Raw genomic sequence first — 20747 nt, forward strand, 5'->3', positions numbered from 1 at the left:
GGCAACTCATGGCAGCCCAGCTCCAAGTTGAGCTGTTGTTCAGCATCTTAGCTGTAGAGGGCAGTGTCACTGGCCCTCATAGGTGGGATCCGAACCTGGGCCCTCTGGCGTCCCAAACCAGCTCTTAACCAACGTGCCACTCGGCCGGCCCTAGAACATTTAAAATTACTTATTTGGGGGCTGGCCGAGTGGTGCGTTGGTTAGGAGTTGGCTTGGGACGCCAGCTCTGAGTAGCAGAGCCCCGGTTCGGATCCCACATAAGGGCCAGTGACGCTGTGCCTTCTACAGCTAAGATGGTGAACAACAGCTTGATCTGGTGCTGGGCTTCCATGAGTCACCGGTGATGGCGTAGGCTGCAGGCCCTGCTGCAGTGGGGCTGGCTGGCAGCTGGCGTGCACTTTCTTGAGCTGCCATGAGCCACCGTGAGCAGCTGTCCAATGGCTGGCAAGCGACTGCCTCACCTGGGAAGAGTTCAATGATGGCACCAACATGGGCCAGTGAGGTGACGTCCTCCACAACTAGACTGAAGAACAAAAGGACGGCAACTTGTCTGTTCCCCTTCCCTGATTCCCCAGCAGTGTTCTCATCCCCCAATTTCCCAATAAAATCTTTAAAAAATAAATATATAAAATTACCTATTTGACTCACATTATATTTCTGTTGGTCAACACTGCCCTAAAGCCTCTTTAAGCTTTGACCATTTTGAGTCTTAATGAAGTTTTACTGTCTGTACATTTTTAACTCTGTCATAAGTTTTTTTAGACCAGTGTGGTCCAGTAGAACTTTTTGCATGGATGAAAATGTTTGATAATCTGCCCAGTATGATAACGTCTAGCCACATGTGGCTAGTGAGTACTTCAAATGTAGCTAGTGTGATAGAGGAACTGCATTTAAAATTTTACTTAATTTGAATTAATTTAAATGTAAATAGCCATGTATACAGGACAGTACAGTTCTGGACCTTATGAAAAATAAAATTTCCATAAACCTCAGCTGTTTTTCTCTTTTCTAGTTGTGTTGGTGTTGAAGAGGAGAAGGCTGCTGATATTGACCTCTACCATTGCCCCAACTGTGAGGTCTTACATGGGCCCTCCATTAGTAAGTACATCTTAAGGTTTCTAAGGAAAGATGGGCCAGAAGAGAGACAAAGCAAAGGAAGTGTGAAAGGAAGATTGCTTGAGATTCATCTCCCTTGGGAAATTGCAGAAGCCTATGTAGGCCCCGCACGCCAGCAGCTGCCCCACTGAGAGGGCAGAAGTGCAGAGCGTCACCTCCCTCCCTTCCTAGGTGTATTCCCCAAAGGAGGAACCTGTCCTCACCAGGAACTTTCCTGAATCTGTGAGGGCCTCATTGACCCCACATGCTCCAAGGGCCTATTAGATTGGAAGAGAAGCAGGTTTTACTGAGGCCTTTGTCTTGGAACCATAGCTTGTGGCCATTCTGACTTACGGTCTCCTGTCTTTTTCTGGCTTAGTGAAAAAACGCCGTGTATCTTCAAAAGGGCATGATACACACAAGGGGAAGCCAGTGAAGACTGGAAGCCCTACATTCATTCGAGAGCTCCGGAGTAGGACCTTTGACAGGTGAGTTACCCCTATTCCAGGGTTCTAGGAAGCTGGGACCATATCTTCCTAGCTTTCCCACTGGCTGTCCCATTAGATGCTTCCCCCATTTGGGGGTGTCTGCAGCACTCTGCAAATTCCCTCTGGGGAGGGATCTTCTGTTTTAATCAGTTTTTGAGAAACATTGCTAGAGTTCATTTGATGTGCAGAGTACATTAAGGTCCACTTGTGGAAACTTTTGGTACATTGGGAGGTAGTTTTCTTCTAAGTCAGGTGAGAATATTTACATGCACCCAAGGATTGCTACAACTAGAAGAAGTCTTAAAGATCAGAAAGTTTAATTGTCTCAATGTAGAGAAGAGGAAACTCATTTTTAGCAATAAAAAAAATTTGAGTGGGCATGTATTTCTTTTGCAATCAAGAAAAATAGTTTTCTTTTAAAAAATTAAGATGGCTTATTAAAATAAATTACTTCAATTGAGCAAAAATAATAAGTTAGAAAAATTAATGAATGAAGCACTCTCTTTTGCTTAGTTTTTAATTCATTTGATCATTTTCAGCTTTCCTATAATTGAAGTGTTGTTTAGAATTATAAATGTTTCTTCAGCTTAATATTTTTTTGTTTTATTTGTTTATTTAAAGACAATGAGTCTCCCTTCTACCTCAAACCTGTCAGGTCTCTTCTCCAAAGTCAAACAATTTCTTGTGCATTCTTTCAGAAATAATTATTGCTTATACAAGCACATGTGTCTTGTGTGTGTGTATCACTGTTTTTTAAAAAATACAAATAGAAACACACTATATTATTCTTCATCTTCCTTTTTTTTTAAACCTGAATTATATATCTTGGAGATCAATCCGTAGCACCACATACAAAAGTTCTTCTTTCTTTTTCATGGATGAGTAGTATTTCATTGTATGACTATATAATTTTTTTTTTTTAGCTGAGCCATCCTGCCACCTGTTGGCAGCTCAGCGGCTGCTCAGCTCGGGCTGACTCGAACCGCTGTTGCTCAGAGCTCAAACTCTTGAGCGAGCTCTTAACCAACTGAGCCACTCAGCCGGCCCTGTATGACTATATAATTAACCAGTCCTCTACTGACAAACATTTAAATCAATTCTAGTATTTTGCTATTAGAAAAAACCCTTCAGTGAATGTCTTTTTACTTAAGTTTTTGCATATGTAGGTGAGTATATGTGTAGATTTACGACCTAAAAGTGAAATTGCTAGGTCAAAGAATATGTGCTTTAAAAATGTTTATAAATATTGCCAAATTATACCAAAATGGATATACCATTTCACATTCCCACTAGACAATGTGTTTATTACTATTTTTTTAAAGATTTTATTGGGGTATTGGAGGAGGGGAACGCACTGGGGAATCTGGGAAGGGGAACAGACAAGTTGCTGTCCTTTTGTTCTTCTGTCTAGTTGTGGAGGACGTTGCTTCACTGGCCCATGTTGGTATTATCATTGTGCTCTTCCAGGGTGAGGCGGATCTGTCGCCAGCCACTGGACGGCCGCTCACGGTAGCTCATGGCAGACCACTGCAGCTCCACTGCAGCCTACGCCGCCACCGGCGACTTACGGCAGCCTAGCTCCAGGTCGAGCTGTTGTTCACCATATTAGCTGTAGAGGGCGCAGCATCACTGGCTCTCATGTGGGATCCCAACTGGGGCCCTGCTGCTCAGAGCTGGCATCCCAAGCCAACTCAACCAACGTGCCACTCGGCCGGCCCCTTATTACTATTTTTAATGAATACTGAGCCTTGTCTCTCCCATATTTTTTCTACTACTCTGTGGCTTTATTTTTTACAATTTAATATTTGATCTGTCTAGAGTTATGTAAAGAGTGAATAGATATTTTTCCAGATGTTTATCCCCACACAACTTGTTAAGTAGTCTATCTTTTCTCCAGCGTGATTTAAAAAACAAAACAAAAACCCCAAAACTCCGGTTTTGTAGTTAACTAAGTACACATGTTGAGAAAGTGGTTGTAAAAATTGCTGTCATTTTTTTATCACTCTTTTCTTTGTATTAGCCAATATTTTTTTTTGAATATTTTAATTAAAATTTATTGGAGCGACAATGGTTAGTAAAATTACATAGGTTTCAAGTGTACAATTCTGTAATCATCTGTATATCACATTGTGTGTTTGCCACCCAGTCAGTTCTTCCATCACCATATATTTGACCCTTTTTACCCTCATCTATCACCTCTCCCTCCTTACCCTCTGGTAACCACTAAACTAATGTCTGTGTCTATGAGTTTTTGTTTCTTTGTCTTGTTCTTTTGTTGCTTTCAGTTTTTATCCCGCATTTCAGTGAAATCATATGGTTCTCGACTTTTTCTGTCTGACTTATTTTGCTTAGCATAATAATCTCTAGATCCATCCATTTTGTTGCAAATGGCACTATTTCATCTTTTCTTACGGCAGAGTAGTATTCCATTGTGTATACCACATCTTCTTTATCCAGTCGTCTATCGAAGGACACTTTGGTTGTTTCCATGTCTTAGCCACTGTAAATATGCTGCAGTGAACATCGGAGCACATACTCATATGTCTTTATGGATAAATGTTTTCAGACTTTTTTGGGTAGATACTTAGAAGAGGGGTTGCTGGGTCATATGTTAATTCTATATTTTTAATAGATTTTTTTTATTGGGAAACAGTGTGTTTTTCCAGGACCCATCAGCTCCAAGTTGAGTAGTTGTTTCAGTCTACTTGTGGAGGGTGCATCTCAGTGGCCCATGTGGGGATTGAGCTGACAACCTTGGTGTTATGAGCTCTGTGCTCTAAAAAACTGAGCTAACCAGCCGTCCCGGTAATTTTATTCTTAATTTTTTGAGGAACCTCCACACTGCCTGCACCAATATGCATTCCCACCAACAATGTATGAGGGTTCCTTTTTCTCCACAGCGTCTTTAACACTTATTATTATTTGTCTTGTTGATGATAGCCATTCTATCAGGTGTGAGGTGATATTTCATTGTGGTTTTTATTTGCATTTCTCTAATGATTAGTTATGTTGACCATCTTTTCATATGTCTGTTGGCCATCTGTATGTCCCCTTTGGAGAAATGTCTATTCAGGGTTCAAAGATAACCGTATGAATTTGACCTCAAAGGCAAGGGAAATAAAAGCTAAAGTAAAGGATTGGGCTATATCAAACTAAAAAGCTTCTGCACAGCAAAAGAAACCATTGACAAAATAAAGAGGCAACCAACCGAATGGCAGAAGATATTTGCAAACAATGCCTCCAATAAGGGGCTAATCTCCAAACTATATAAGGAACTCATACAACTCAACAACAAAAAAAAAAAAAGTCCAATCAAAAAATATTTGCCAATATTTTAAATGGGGCAATTCCTCCCTGGGTTAGAGTAAATCAGCTAAACTTATCAGATATTTCTTTTCTTCCTGGGCAGGCTGTTGACTGATTTCTTCCTTTGTCATCTGGAGCAGAGCACCCTATTGATGGGATGCCCTAGGTTAAGCTTCCTACCTATTCCAGTGACCTGGCTTATTGCCTTGTATAGGTCCTTTCTTCCCTGGTACATGGAGTTTATGCCATTAGAGCTTATGCCAGCCCACCTTAGGTCCCCTCAGGAAGACCCCTACACTTGGGTGAGTGGCAGCATCCACTGAGGCGTTCAGTGGCAGGGCCTCTGGGCCTCAGGCTTTCTCTCATGTGGTCTACAGCTCAGATGAAGTGATTCTGAAGCCCACTGGAAGTCAACTGACTGTGGAATTCCTGGAAGAGAATAGCTTCAGTGTGCCCATCCTAGTCTTGAAGAAGGATGGATTGGGGATGACACTACCCTCACCATCATTCACTGTGAGGGATGTGGAGCATTATGTTGGTAAGGAACACAAACCCTCTTAACTGTGATATTGGTTACTACCATCAGGACCTGTGACCCTTTCCCTCCAGTCTACCTTTTGCATTTTCTTTATCTAGTCATCTTGAGAATATGAGATGAAGTGCCTTGCCCAGAGTCATTCTTTCGCAAAGCTAGAACCAAAATCCTGGTCTTCTCTACCTTTTTTTTCCCTAATAGACCATAAAACCCCAGGCTGAGCCCTATTTTTTACCTGGGAATTCCAGAGATCATGGTGGTCTCTCTGTCCTCTGTTGAGATGAGAAAGCCTTTGGCTTTTGCCCTCACATGCCAATTGTCTTTTGGGGGCTAGGAAGAGAAGAAGTGAGGAAGCAGGGCCCAGGCAGGTGGACTGTACTGTGAGTGAGGCTGTGTGTCAGGCAATTCTGTTGCCCTAGCAGGCCTGGACCTGGCACATAGGTCAAAGGAGAGTGTGAGGGATTCTTTCCCCACCTCCCAAGCATGCACATACAAATACAGTGTGAGGAGAGAGGTTTTGAGTGTAAAACCGTTCTAAGGACTGGTGAGGGGATGAGAGACTCTTCCCCAGTCCCTGAGACATCTTGGTACAGAACCCGTCTCTTTACTCCAGGTTCTGACAAAGAGATTGATGTGATTGATGTGACCCGCCAGGCTGACTGCAAAATGAAACTCGGTGATTTTGTGAAATATTATTACAGCGGGAAGAGAGAGAAAGTCCTCAATGTCATTAGTTTGGAATTCTCCGATACCAGGTAGGAGGGGCAGGGGTGAGTAAAAAGTCTGACAAATGCCTGGAACTTGTGATAAACTGAGGATATGTTAGTGTTACTTTCCCTTCCTCCTGGTGGTTTCTTTCTTTGGGGTGGGGAGCTGGTTTATACTTTTCTCTAGGGTAACTGCTCACATTATAACAACCAAATCATATTTTTCCTCTACAGTTTCTAGCATTGGATAGATTGATTATACATTAGCAATTTTAATTAATTTTTATCTCCTTCAAGACTAGAACAGCTTTCTTAGACCTTTGCCTGGTATTCAGAATGTGGCATGGTCACTTGTTTAACTCCCAAGATAGGTTCTCTCTTCCTGGAAATACATTTACTAAAATTAACCCCAAGTAGTTTCTCTAAGGATAAGGTTTCTTATATTTAAAAAAAGAAAAAAGCTTTTATAACCTTTCAATGATTCTGTCTCGGCCCATGCACTCAATAGATATATGTAGTCTTCTCTGTGCTCAGAACCATGGGAGATTCCAAAAAATCATAACATATCCTTTTGCACTTAGGAAGCTTACTGTCTAATTGTTTACTTCTTTAATTTTTAATTTTGACATAATTATACATTCACAGGAAATTGCAGAAAATGTACAGGGAAGTCCTGTGTATCCTTCAGCCAGTTTCCCTCAATGGCAACATCTTACAATAACTATAGTACAATATTGCAACCCTTGCTGTAGGGTTTAACATGCAAAGTAAACAACCTGAAGGTGTTTTTAAAAACTATGTTTGTTTATACCTCACTTCATCTTGAAAGACTATTTGCAGTAGCTTACAGAGATGCAGAGAGGGGGAAAAAAGAGAAAATTAGAATAAAAGGATAATAAAGGTGGGAAAATAGGCTACATCTGGTTGGTAATCTGCACACAAAATGTATGTATGAATGTCTGGATAGTTGGTGGAGAAGGGCTGTAGAGTTTTCACTGAATTTCCTGAAGGTCAGAACAAAGAAGGGAATACAGTATTACAGGATTTGTGGTTTCACATAGGATAAAAACAACTAGATGTTTAGGAGAAACACATCTTTACCTGGAACTGAGCCTGGAGAGATTTCTCTGATGGTTCCCCGTAAAGAACACACTATGAGATGGAGACAATACAATAACTGTTATTAACCAAGTGCCAAGTGAGTGGGCCCTGATTGGGGGAGTATGAGCATTTAGAAGAGGAAATGATCACCTTTGACTGGGGTGCTGGGACTTGGGACTTCTAGAGCTGAGTGGAATGATGATGCTGACCGGACTTACAGAAATAAATGTCCTATGTGCCCTTGGGGATTCTGTGGAGGAACAGCTTTGTCTTATGTGACTCTCACTGGGATGGGGGGCATTTTATTCAGACTTGAACCACAGTTCCCAAGCAGCTGACATTGGCTCTTCATCCCTTGCTAGGCTTTCTAATCTTGTGGAGACACCCAAGATTGTTCGGAAGCTCTCATGGGTGGAGAATTTGTGGCCGGAGGAGTGTATCTTTGAGAGGCCCAATGTGCAGAAGTACTGCCTCATGAGCGTGCGGGATAGCTATACAGACTTTCACATTGACTTTGGCGGCACCTCGGTCTGGTACCATGTGCTCAAGGTAGGAATGGGTATGGCTTCTGGAGGCAGCTAGGCCTTGGACCTCCTTGTTTGTTTCAAGTGGCAGCACAAAACAGGCTGCTGAGGCCTACCTGCCTCCCGGATTCTATTTGGGTAACATTTTCATATAACTGCTCTATCAGGGCTGGGCACTTAGTGATATGCCATATAAAATGCCTCTACAGTTTTGATGCTTAACATTTTTTTGAATAACAGAAAATGTTTTTTCTCCACCTGTTATCTTCTTGGACTATCTTTTTTTTTTTTTTTTTTAGCTGAGCTATCCTGCCACCTGTTGGCAGTTCAGCTGCAGCTCAGCTTGGGCCGGGGATCGAACCGGTGACCCCAGTTCAGCTGCAGCTCAGCTTGGGCCGGGGATCGAACCGGCGACCCTGTTGCTCAGAGCTCGCACTCTTGAGAGAGTTCTAAACCAACTGAGCCACTCGGTCGGCCCCCACCTGTTATCTTCTTAATTGAACCAATATGTACACCTACCATTGTGTATGGAAATGTCCATATTTGCTGCAGAAATTCCTGGTAACATGAGAAACTTCCCCTCCCCCAGCTTTATTGAGGTATAATTTATATACCATAAAATTAACCATTTTAAGTGTATAGTTTGATAAGTTTGACACTTGTATATAGTTGCATAACTGCCACCACCATCAGGATAGATCAACATATGAGAAGTTTGTTTTAATGTCAGCCTTCCTATAGATAGTTTCCCTTTTGAGGTTGTAACAATTGTTTAATCAGCATATTGATTGTCAATGACTGTAAAGGAGTTTTGAGGTCTGGAAAACAAATTCTTAAGTAATTTTGATTGCTTTCCACCATTGTTCATACTATTTAGTTTTCTTATCAGAAATGCCAAGGAAAGAGCAGAAAACTTGAATATGGCTCTTGTCCAAATGATCACCAATCCTGAAATAGTTGTTTCCATTGGTTTATCATGAAGAAATCAGAGTGTGTAAATGAAAGTGCTATTATGCAAATGTTAGATTTAACTTTTGTATTATTTTTTTTTAAAGATTTTATTGGGAAATCGGGGAAGGGGAACAGACAAGTTGCTGTCTTTTTTTTTGGTTCTTCAGTCTAGTTGTGGAGGACACCGCTTCACTGGCCCATGTTGGTATTATGATCATTGCACTCTTCCCAGGTTGAGGCAGTCAGTCACCGGCCATTGGACGGCCACTCATGCTCGCTGCCGGCCACTCACAGTAGCTCATGGCAGCCCACTGCAGCAGGGGCTGCAACCTACGCCATCGCTGGCCACTCATGGCAGCCAAACTTCAGGTCAAGCTGTTGTTCACAATCTTAGCTATAGAGGGCTCAGCGTCACTGGTCCATGGTGGGAACCGAACTGGTGGCTCTGCCGCTCGGAGCTCCAACTCCCAAGCTAACTCTAAACCAACTGAGTCACTCGGCCGGCCCCTAACTATTTATTTTTAAATAATTTATTTGTGTAAATAGAAATTTATTTCTATTAATTAGAAGATTTTCAAAAATGGGAAGAATTTCTGTGTGCCCTTCACTCAGATTCCCCAAATGTTACCTTTTAAAAAAAATTATTATTAGTTTCAGGTGTACAAAACAATGCAATAGTTATCCTCACCCCTCACAAAGTGACAACCCCCCATCTACTGCCCCCCCACCCCCGATATCATACATATCTATTACAATTCCATTGACTCCATTCCCACACTGTACTTCACCTTCCGTGACTAAATATGTATTAAATTATAGTTGACATATAATATTATTGAATGGCAGCTTCAGATGTATAGTGCAGTGGTCAGGCCTCTACACCGTCCATGAAGTGGTCTCCTTAACAAGACATGAGTCCATCTTGCCCCCAAAAAAGTATTTACAATGTTATTGATTATAGTCCCCAGACTGTCTTTTCTATCCCTGAGGCCATATTGTAGTTACCAATTTATGTTGTCTCGTCCCTTCTTCTTCTCCCTCATTCCTACAAATGTTACCTTTTTATTATATTCTCTCTTTCTGTAAAGCAAACATAATAAAATGGTTTTATATTTTTTTTCTGAAACATTTGAGAGTAGTTGCAGGCATGGTGTCCCTTTATCTCATAATTCAGTGTATATTTCTTTAAAACAAGGCATTGTCTTATATACCACAGTATAGTTATCAAAATCAGGAAATTAATATTGATGTAATACTATTAATCTACATTAGTATTAATCTGATTCAAATTTTTCCAGTTGTACAATAGATAATTTCTAGTGTTGCTTTTCTACATTGAAATTTATTATCATAAAATAATGGTTAAACTAATCAAGCTGTGGATTGGGGATATTTTTGTGCTAGTGGGTTTTTGCTTCTTTTGTGCCAAATTATCTATCTGGTGATTTTTCAGGCAAAACATAATTAGGAAATAAAATGTTCTTTTAACATATAATCACATAACATAAAATCTTCCAGAAGTCCTTGGGCGATTACTGAACTTTTAAACTTTTATTAGCTTTGATGGCAGGTGTGAGAAAGAGCACTCTCTGTAAATGGCATTTAAAGGCAAATTCAATTTTTTCCTCATTGGTAATGTGGCCTTAAATTCTCCTAGGGCTAGTAGTATTGATCTTTACATCTATAGAGTCCACTTTTTCATTTGGCATTGCATCTAAAATAGGTGCCTTTGGTGTACATTTGTGCTAAGTTGAACAATTTTGTTTGAAATACCCTTTCCAAATTATTTTTGTCAATCTTATAGAGCTTAAAAATGCAGTGTGCAAAAGCACCTTTTGAAGTTTTCCAAGTCCACATAAAAACGATTCGTGGATGGATTTGGGAAAGAATTCTGGCATACTACATGCTCTTGGAGCATGGGAGAGAGAAGATTCTTTTGGAGAACCTCTGGAGGATTTTTCTGGAAACACGTGATATTTCTGGCACTTCAATCTCTTTTTGTTTCAGGGTGAGAAGATCTTCTACCTGATCCGCCCAACAAATGCCAACCTGACTCTCTTTGAGTGCTGGAGCAGCTCCTCTAACCAGGATGAGATGTTCTTTGGGGACCAGGTGGACAAGTGCTACAAGTGTTCTGTGAAGCAAGGACAGACACTTTTCATTCCTACAGGTCTTCCCTGGGTCCCTCTGGGAGCGTTTGAGGAGGTCGGGATGAGGAAGGGAGCTTATGACACCAGGGCCAACCCCTTCATGTAATTCGTTGATCTGATTATGTGGGATATCCCTTTCATATTAGCTGAAGGTGCAGAACTGGACCTCAAGAAAATTCACATGGTGGTCAGTGGGCAGCATGGTCACTTGGGGAGGCTGCAGGTGGGGAGGTCCAGGAGGAGGTTGATGGACTTTTTTGCAGTGGCCTGATGGCGACTTGGTGGGCATACAGAGAACAGGACTCTAAGCCCTGTAACTTTGAGTGACTGGAAGGCAGGCATTGTAGGCTATAAATCAGAATGACCTGGGGTGAGGGTGGGGCTTTCCCCCCTAAACAATACATGCCTAGGATTATGACATTCTAGGTCTGGGGTGGGATCTGAGTGTATGTGTTTTGAAAACGTCCCCCCCGGTTGTCTCAATCTTTACTATGTTGAGTCTTCCATGAACACAGTATGTTTCTCCATTTCTTTAGATTTTTCTTGATTTCTTAATTTCTTGATTTCAGAGTTAGTGTTAAATTTTCTTAAAACATTTGGTGGAATTCTCCAGTGCAATCTCATGGACCTGGAGGTTTCTTTTGGGGGAAGTTTTTAATTAGCATTCAATTTCCTTTAACTTTATTAGGCTATTCAGATTATCTGTTTTATAATAGGTGAGTTGTGATAGTGTATGCTTCTAAGGAATTGATCAATTTTATCTAATTTGTAAAATTTGGGTGTGTGGAGTTGTTCACAGTACTTCTTTATTATCCTTTTGATGTCTTCCAGTTCTCTGGTGAGATCCTCTGTTTCATTCCTGATGTTAGTTGTTTGTGCCTTCTCTCTTATTCTGTGTTAATATTAATGGATGTTTGCCTATTTTATTGAACTTTTTAGGAAAATATTTTTAAATTTTTTTGATTGGGGAACTGTGTTTTTCCAGGACCCATCAGCTCCAAGTCAAGTAGTTGCCTTCAATCTAGTTGTGGAGGGTGCATCTCAGTGGCCCATGTGGGGATTGAACCGGCAACCTTGGTGTTATGAGCACTGCCCTCTAACCAACTGAGCTAACCAGCCACCCCGAGGAAATACTTTTTGTTTCATTGATTTTCTCTATTGTCTTTCTGTTTTCAATTTCATTGATTTCTGCTTTTATCTTTGTTTTTTCTTCCCTCTGCTTGCTTTAGGTTAATTTTGCTCTCCTTGTTCCAGTCGAGACAGGAGCTTAGATTATTTATTTTAGATTTTCCTTCTTCTCTAATGTAAGCATTTAGTCCTATCAGTTTCCCCCTCAGTACTGATTTAGCTATGTCACATATTTTGACATGTTGTATTTTCATTTAGTTAAATATGCTTTAAAAATTGAGATACAGTTCACATACCATAAAACTTAACGATGTTAAGGGGTGCAGTTCAGTTTTTTTCTAAATAGTCACAAAGTTGTGCACCCATCACGGCTATCTAACACCAGAAAATTTTCCTCACTTTAAAAAGAAACCCTGTGTTTATTAGTCACCCCCCATTCCTTCGTCCTCCCAGTTTCTGTCAACCACTTTTGTACCTTTCTTTGTATATGGATTGGCCTATTCTGAATATTTCATATAAATGGAGTCATACAATATGTGGTCTTTTGTGTCTGGCTTCTTTCACTCAGCATACTCTTTCCAAGGTTCATCCATGTTATAACATGTGTCAGCACTTCATTCTTTAAATGGCTGAATAATAGCCCACTGTATGGGCATGCCACATTTTGCTTTTCCATTCATCATTTTATAGTCATTTGGATTGTTTTTACTTTTTCGCTATTATGAATAATGCTGCTATGAACATTTATGTGCAAGTTATTATGTTAACATACATTTTCAGTTCTCTTGGGTATATACCTAGGAGAGGATTTGCTGAATCATATAACTCTTTAACTTCTTGAGGAACTGCCAAACTGCTTTCTAAAGCAGCTGCATCATTTTACATTCCCACCAGCAATTTATGAGGGTCTCAATATTTCTACAACCTCCCCGTTACTTGTTCTTGTCTGTCTTTATGATTATAGCCATCCTAGCAGATGTGAAGTGGTATACACTGAGATTTTAATTTGTGTTTCCCTAATGACTATTGATGCTGAGCATCTTCCCATGTACTTATTGGACATTTGTATTTTTTTTTAGAAATGTCTATTTAAAACCTTTGCCCATTCTTTAATTTGGTAATTTGTTTTTGTATTGTGAATTGTATGAATTCTTTATATATTTTGGATATTAGACCTTTATCAGATATATGATTTGCAAATATTTTCTCTCATTCTGACAGTTGTCTTTTTCACTTTCTTGATAGTGTCCTGTGAAGCACGAAGTCCAGTTTATCAATTTTTTGTTTGCTGCTATTTTTGGTGCCATATCTAAGAGACCATTGCCTAATTCAAAGTTGTGAAGATTTATACTTGTGTTTTCTTCTAAGAGTTTTATAGTTTTAGTTCTTACATTTAGGTCTTTCATTCACATCAACTTAATTTTTGTACATGGTGTGAGGTAAGGGTCTAATTTCATCCTTTGGCATGTGGATGTCCAGTTGTCCCAGAACTACTTGAAAAGATTACTCTTTCCCTATAGAATTATCTTGACACCTTTGTAAAAAAATCAAAAGACCATAGATGTATTGGTTTATTTCTGCACTTTAAATTATATTCTGTTGTTTTATATGTCTACCCTTATGACAGTATCACACTGTCTCAATTATTGTACCTTTGTAGTAAGTTTTAAAATCAGGACGTGTTAGCCCTCCAAATTTGTTTTTCTTTTTCAAGATTGTTATGGCTATTCTGGGCTCCTTGAATTTCTATATGAATTTATAGCTTCAGTTTTTGTATAGGTTTTTGTGGTTACTCTAGTTTTATTTTATGTATCTATATCTATCTTTATCACAGTCTACAGGTGTTGACATTTTAATTGACATTTTACCAGTTTGAGGGAAGTGTTGGAACCTTCCTTCTGTTCATGTGCCTTTACCCTTCCCATTTATAATGTATTTCTTTTTTTTTTTAAAGATTTTTATTGGGGAATTGGGGGGATGGGAACAGCGCTGGGGAATTGGGGGAAGGGGAACAGACAAGCTGCTGTCGTTTTGTTCTTCAGTCTAGTTGTGGAGGATGTTGCTTCACTGGCCCAAGTTGGCACCATCATTGCGCTCTTCCCGGGTGAGGCAGATCAGTCGCCGGCTTCTGGACGGCCGCTCACAGCGACTGCTGGCCACTCACGCTGGCTGCTGGCTACACATGGTAGCCCATGGCAACCCTCTGCAGCAGGGGCTGCAGACTACGCCATCACCGGCGACTCACAGCAACCCAGCTCCAGGTTGAGCTGTTGTTCAGCATCTTAGCTGTGGAGGGCAGTGTCACTGGCCCTCATATGTGGGATCCGAACCGGGGCCCTCTGGTGTCCCAAGCCAGCTCTTAACCAATGCGCCACTCGGCCGGCCCTATAATGTATTTCTTAAATGTTTCCTCTGTACATTGAGAACCATGTCACATAGTGTTTTAATTTTTGTTTCAAGTGTCAAACATAATTTAGAATACCCAAGAGAAGGAAAGTCTATTGTATTTACCTATATTTTTACTCCTCTTTCTTCCTACGAGTATTCTAAGATTTCTTCTTTTATCATTTCCTCTGTGTTTACAGTTTCAGGGTAGGTCTGCTGGCAACAGATTCTCTTAGTTTTCCTTTATCTGTAATGTCTTGATTTCCCTTTCAATTCTAAAGGATATTTTTGCTGGATATAGAATTCTGCCGCAATAGTTCTTTCCGTTTAGTATTTGAAGAATGTTGTGCTGCTTCCTTCTAGCCTCCATGGTTTCTGATGAGATTTCAACTGTCATTCAAATTGTTTCTCCCCTGTATGTGTCATGTTTTGCTACTTTCAATATTTTTTCTTTAGTTTTTAACAGTGTCTTTGCTTGGATTTCTTTGGTTTATACTGTATGTGTTCACTGAGGTTCTTGAATGTGTAGGTTGATATCTTTAGCCATTATTTCCTCAAATACTTTTTCAACCCCACACTTTAACTTCTCTTCTTCAGGGTCTCTGATTATATGAATGTTACATATTTTGTTGTAGTCCCAGGTCCCTGCATTTATTTTTCTGTCAGCCTCTTTCCTCTCTCTTGTTCATATTGGGCACTTCATATTGTTCTATTTTCAAGTTCTCTAATTCTTTGCTCCATTATCTCCATTCTTCTGTCGAGTCCATCCATTGCGTTACTTATTTCAGATACAGTATTTTTCAGTTCTAAAATTTCCAGTTGTTTCTTATTTATATTTTCTCTTTCTGTTTCTTTTTTCAAGTATGTTTGTAATTGTTCATTAAAGTAGTTTTATGATGACTCCTTTAAAATTCTTGTTATATAATTCTAACATCTTTATTTAACATTATATTGTATAATTCTGGATTTTCTTTTCTGTTGCACAGGCCTGTTTCTTTATTCACATATCAATACCATATTGATTTGGTTACATTGGTTGGATTTGTTGAATATTTAATATATGGTGAGGCAAGTCACCCCAACCCCCATACCCATCTGCTTTTCTCTTTTATAGTTTTGTTTGTTTGTTTTCACTTATCTTTTTTTTTAAGATTTTTTTATTGGGGAATTGGGGGGATCGAACAGTGCTGGGGAATTGCGGGAAGGGGAACAGACAAGTTGCTGTCGTTTTTTTGGTTCTTCAGTCTAGTTGTGGAGGACGTTGCCTCACTGGCCCAAGTTGGCACCATCATTGCACTCTTCCCAGGCGAGGCAGATCAGTCACCGACTTCTGGACGGTCGCTCACTGTGGCTGATGGCTGCTCACGCTGGCTGCTGGCTACACATGGTAGCCCATGGCAACCCACTGCCACAGGGGCTGCAGCCTACACTGTCGCCGGCAACTCACAGCAGCCCAGCTCCAGGTTGAGCTGTTGTTCAGCATCTTAGCTGTAGAGGGCAGTGTCACTGGCCCTCATATGTGGGATCCAAACCGGGGTCCCCTGGCCAGCTCTTAACCATTGCGTCACTCGGCCAGCCCTCTTTTATAGTTTTATATTCCCAAGCATAATGCCTTTTCTACAGTGGACACCTAGAAACTGTTTGGTGAACTGAATTTTCCTGACAGAGATTTGAGTTGGGTTAATTTGCACCTTGGTAGAAATTCCCATAAACTGGTACAGTCTACTTAGTTGTACAAGAATTGAGTGTCTTTGTCTGCCCCAGCATTGGGCTAGGTGCTAGGGACAAAAGTTTAATAGGCCATTTCAGTATAATGTTCCAATAGGTACAATAAAGGTATTCACCAGAAGTTTTGGGAACACAGAGAAGAGCATTTAGTCTACACAGAGGTTTGTGAAAATCTTCTCAGAAGAGTGACACCTGAAGGGTAAGTAGGGACTGGCCAAGGAAAGAAAGACATCTCAGACGTAGGGAAAGCATAAGCAAAGAGAGCAAGGTTGTGTGAAGCAGTTTATGTATACTGGACCCTAAAATCAGGGGCTGGGATCAGATAGATGAAGCTGAAAAGGTAGGCAGGCTGAACTTACCCCATAGGTGACTGCAGACCATTAAAAGTTCGTATTAATTTCTAATGAACTATTTCAGATGTAACAAAAGTTACAAAGAATAATGAATATTTATGTGTTCCTAACCTAAAATATAAAGTATTACAAATATGTTTGAAGCCTCCTGTGTACCTCTTCTCAATTACATTCCCGTTTTTCCCTCTCAGAGCCAGCTATTGTCCTGAAATTGGTGATTATAATTCTCATGCATTTTTATCCCTTTATTATCTAGCATGTCTTATTATGCAATTGTTTTACATATTTTTGAGTGTTATATAAATGGAATCATCATATTAGAGATGTATTATTGTCAACTTGCATTTTTCTCTGAACATTATGATTGTGAGATTCATGTTGATACATGTAGCTGCAGTTCATTCATTTTACTTGCTTTACAGTATTCCACTGTATGAGTATACAACAATTTATCCATTCTCCTATAGATGGACATTTCATTGAAGAGTTGCAAGCAGGGGATGATATGTGTAGATTTGTATTGTAGATATAATACTTTTGTGTTGGGATGTGGAAGATAGATTTTGGAGGCTGAGGTTGGTGTTGAGCATGGTTTGCAAACAAGGACTTTGGACTCAGGACCCCTTTGTACTTTTAAATATTATTGAGGACCCAAAAGAGCTTTTATTTTTTTGTTTATATTTATTAATATTTGCCATATTATAAATTATAACAGAAATTTAAAAAATATTTATTAATCAATTGAAAAATAACCTTAATAAACTCATTGCATATTAGTGTAACAATTTTTATGAAAAATAACTACTTTTGGAATGGCCGGTTAGCTCAGGTGGTTAGAGCACAGGCTCATAACACCAAGGTTGCCGGTCCGATTCCCACATGGGCCAAGGAGCTGTGCCCTCCACAACTAGATTGAAGACAACTACTTGACTTGGAGCTGATGGGTCCTGGAAAAACACACTGTTCCCCAATAAAATTTCTTTAAAAAAAGAAAAAGAAAAAGAACTATTTCCAAATAAAAAAAATTTAGTGAGAAGATTGACATTTACATTTTTGCAAATCTTTTTAATGTGTGGGTTAATAGAAAAAAACTGGATCCTCAAATCTGCTTCTGCATGTCGCGATATCACATCATGTACCCTCTGGAAAATTCCACTGTACACCTGTGAGAGAATGAGGGTGAAAAAGACAAAATAACATCTTAGTATTATTATGAGCATAGTTTTGACCTCAGATATGCTCTGGAAGGGTCTCAGGGACCCCCAGGATTCCCTGGACCATACTTTCAAAACCAATGGTGTAGAGGAGCCAGTTTGGAGGCTATTGTAAGTAGCCTCCATGAGAGATAATGAGGGGTCTGAGCAAAGCATTGGTAGGATGGATGGATGGAGAAGGTGAATATGAGAGAGATTTAAGAAGAAAAATCAGAAGGTCCCAGAAGGCAGGGTAGGACTAAGGGCAAGGCGAATAGAGTTCCGACTTAGGTGCATGCTTTACAACCAACCTGTGAAGTGGATATTTAGCTATAATACAACAGAATTTGGACCCAGATCTGTCTAACACAAACACTCTTTTTTTTATCTTGGGCAGAGTTAGAAGGGGTAGTCATGGCAAGGAGATAATGCCCTTCTTAGGGACAAGAGAGAGGATGGTTGAGGCAACAAAGATATTTTGAAGTGGACAAGAGGGAAGTGGGAGTTTATTGACCCCGTAGGTTGGTCCAGTTCAGGGTTATAATGATGGCAGACTTGGACAGGATGGGTATTGGAAAAATGGAGGGACCTAGAATGTTCTGAGTCAGAGGCACTTAGAATGTTCTGAGTCACTGCCAGCCTGACTGCTCTGAGTTGTGTTTGAGCTGAGTGGGCAGCAGAGATGTCCAGAGGAAGAAAGGCCCTCTTCCAGCTCTGATTTTGCCTTGTTACACTGCAGGATGGATCCATGCTGTGCTGACTCCCGTGGACTGCCTTGCCTTTGGAGGGAACTTCTTACACAGCCTTAACATCGAAATGCAGCTCAAGTGAGTCCTGAGGCTGTGGTGATCCCGAATTGGCCATTCCCATCTGCTAGAGTCCTTGGGTTCTCCTGTATATTGAGGAGTGCAGCATAGAAGGAGGCAAGATGATCAGAAAGGAATGGATACTGGTTCCTGATGATATTCAGTCTGAGGGTGAATACCTCTTCCTCACTTAGTAGTTATGTGACTTTGGACAAGTCACATAAGCTTTAAGCCCAGGTTTCCTAACCCATAAAGTAGGGTCTTACAGGGTAGTTGTGAGGATTAGAGATAATGGATATAAAGCATCCAGAACAATATCTGATACATAGTAGGTGCTCAGTAAACGGGATCCTTGTGATAATTGTTATTGTTGTGCCTACTTCCTCCAGAGCCTATGAGATTGAAAAGCGGCTGAGCACAGCAGACCTCTTCAAGTTCCCCAATTTTGAGACCATCTGTTGGTATGTGGGAAAGCACATCCTGGACATCTTTCGAGGTATGAAGCCCTTTGCCAACTGTCCCTTTCCCCTTGATCCCCTGAGCATGTATGTGTGCATGTGTGTGCACATAACAATCATCTCAACACACGGTACTAGTCCCTCACCTCAGAGATCTATGTCCCCAGTGCTACCCACATAGAATATCACCTGCCCTCTCCCCCTGCACTATCCATAACTTCTGGAAACCACTGATCTATTTTCCATCTCTATAATTATGTCATTTCAAGAATGCTATAAAACTGGAATCATGCAGCATGTGATCTTTTGTGATTGGCTTTTTTACTAAGTATAATGTAGGGTAGAGCATATATTTTAACTTTTTGATTTAGCAAAAGTGGCTGAGTAAATTGGACCACAATGCAATTATCCCTATTTCCTAACAATTAAAGTAAGAAACTCAATGTGAATAGTCTCAGAGTTTCCTGGATGTGCTTCCCGTAGGGACAAGGCCCAGTCCTGACCATCCTGGCATCATTGGGTTGGTTCTGGGTATCAGCCCAGGTGGAAGCCAACCTGCAGGGTTTCCTCTTGCCTGGTCTGCTCTAAATAGAGTGGCTCCTTTGCTCAGACATGAGATTCTTCAAGATGACTTGGCAAGAGGGAATCAATATCTCAGAGTTACAAAGACTCTCAGAGGCCATTGAGTACAGTCTCTTACCCAATACCTGAAGCCCGTATTCTGCCACTTAGACAGACTGTCACTTAAGTGTTCAATCAGAGGGTGGTTGACTGCTCCTTATTACCTGTTCTGAACAACTCAGTTCAGTAGAAAATTCTTTATTGAGTCTAAATCTGATTGACTGTCATAACCTCCCCCTGGAGTAACTTAGAACAAGGGCATTAATGGCCCTTCGCATCTGTGCAAATGGCAGTCATGGTCCTCCTGAGTGTTGCATTTGAAACCCAAAAGGAAGAGTAATGTGGTGGGAATTGCACAGACCTTGGATTCAGATGGACATGATTTCAGTCTTGACTTTGGCACTTTACTAGGTGTGTGCCCTTGGTTAAGTCTCTTTGCCTCTCTGAACCTCAGTTTCCTGAACTATAAAATGAAGATAATGATACCTGGCTTACAGGGTGGGGGTATAAGGATTAAATGAGATAGTAGATGTCGAATGCCTGGCACATAGTAGGTACTCATTAAATGCACACTTTTATAAGAACTGATACCTGGAGTTGTGTTTAGAACCTTGAGCATTTTCTCTGGTTGCCTGAAAAAAGTAACAAGTTTCTCACTTCCCTGCCTGGCTTTGTTGACATTCTGCCTTCCTCTTTCACCTTTTAGGTTTGCGAGAGAACAGGAGACACCCTGCCTCCTACCTGGTTCACGGTGGCAAAGCCCTGAACTTGGCCTTTAGAGCCTGGACAAAGAAAGAAGTAAATATACTTATTTCCCTACCTCCTCTAGAGTTCTTCTGCCCTCCGTAGGGTCTGGCTTTGGGTAGATGCTCTGGAGAGGCAGAAGAGACCAAGGAGGCTTGTGGGTTCCTGGTGTTAGAGTGGAGGACTGGGCTAGGACTACTTGAATTATGTTTTCAAATTTTACTTTCTGATTATAAAAATTAATACATACTTACTCTAGAGAATTAGAAAAATACAGAAGAATATAAAGAAGGAAAAATATAACCTGTAATTTTAACACTCAAGGAATTAACATTAACACTTGAGTATATTTTCTTCTGGTCTTTCTTATATGCATTTAAAAACATAATTGATGTCACCCTGTACATACAATTTTGTATCTGAATTGGTTAGTTTATCTTAATTTTTCTGTGTCACCGAAGTTCTCCATAAACA

At 40.4% G+C, this 20747-nt stretch overlaps 1 protein-coding gene across 6 annotated transcripts in view; it reads left to right on the forward strand.

The window, feature by feature from the left end:
- PHF8 (PHD finger protein 8) overlaps positions 1–20747 on the forward strand; it is a 137531-nt gene that overhangs the window by 57157 nt on the left and 59627 nt on the right. For all 6 annotated transcript variants that reach the window (XM_019668151.1, XM_019668152.1, XM_019668155.1 and 3 more), the window contains 9 exons: positions 1013–1098; positions 1475–1583; positions 5267–5427; positions 6038–6179; positions 7595–7781; positions 10715–10877; positions 18384–18471; positions 18840–18946; positions 20236–20327. In XM_019668151.1, coding sequence (XP_019523696.1) covers positions 1013–1098; positions 1475–1583; positions 5267–5427; positions 6038–6179; positions 7595–7781; positions 10715–10877; positions 18384–18471; positions 18840–18946; positions 20236–20327 — 1135 coding nt within the window. The remainder of the gene's footprint in view (positions 1–1012; positions 1099–1474; positions 1584–5266; positions 5428–6037; positions 6180–7594; positions 7782–10714; positions 10878–18383; positions 18472–18839; positions 18947–20235; positions 20328–20747) is intronic.

Source organism: Hipposideros armiger, unplaced genomic scaffold (assembly GCF_001890085.2).
Source record: "Hipposideros armiger isolate ML-2016 unplaced genomic scaffold, ASM189008v1 scaffold_518, whole genome shotgun sequence".
Classification (NCBI taxonomy): domain Eukaryota; kingdom Metazoa; phylum Chordata; class Mammalia; order Chiroptera; family Hipposideridae; genus Hipposideros; species Hipposideros armiger.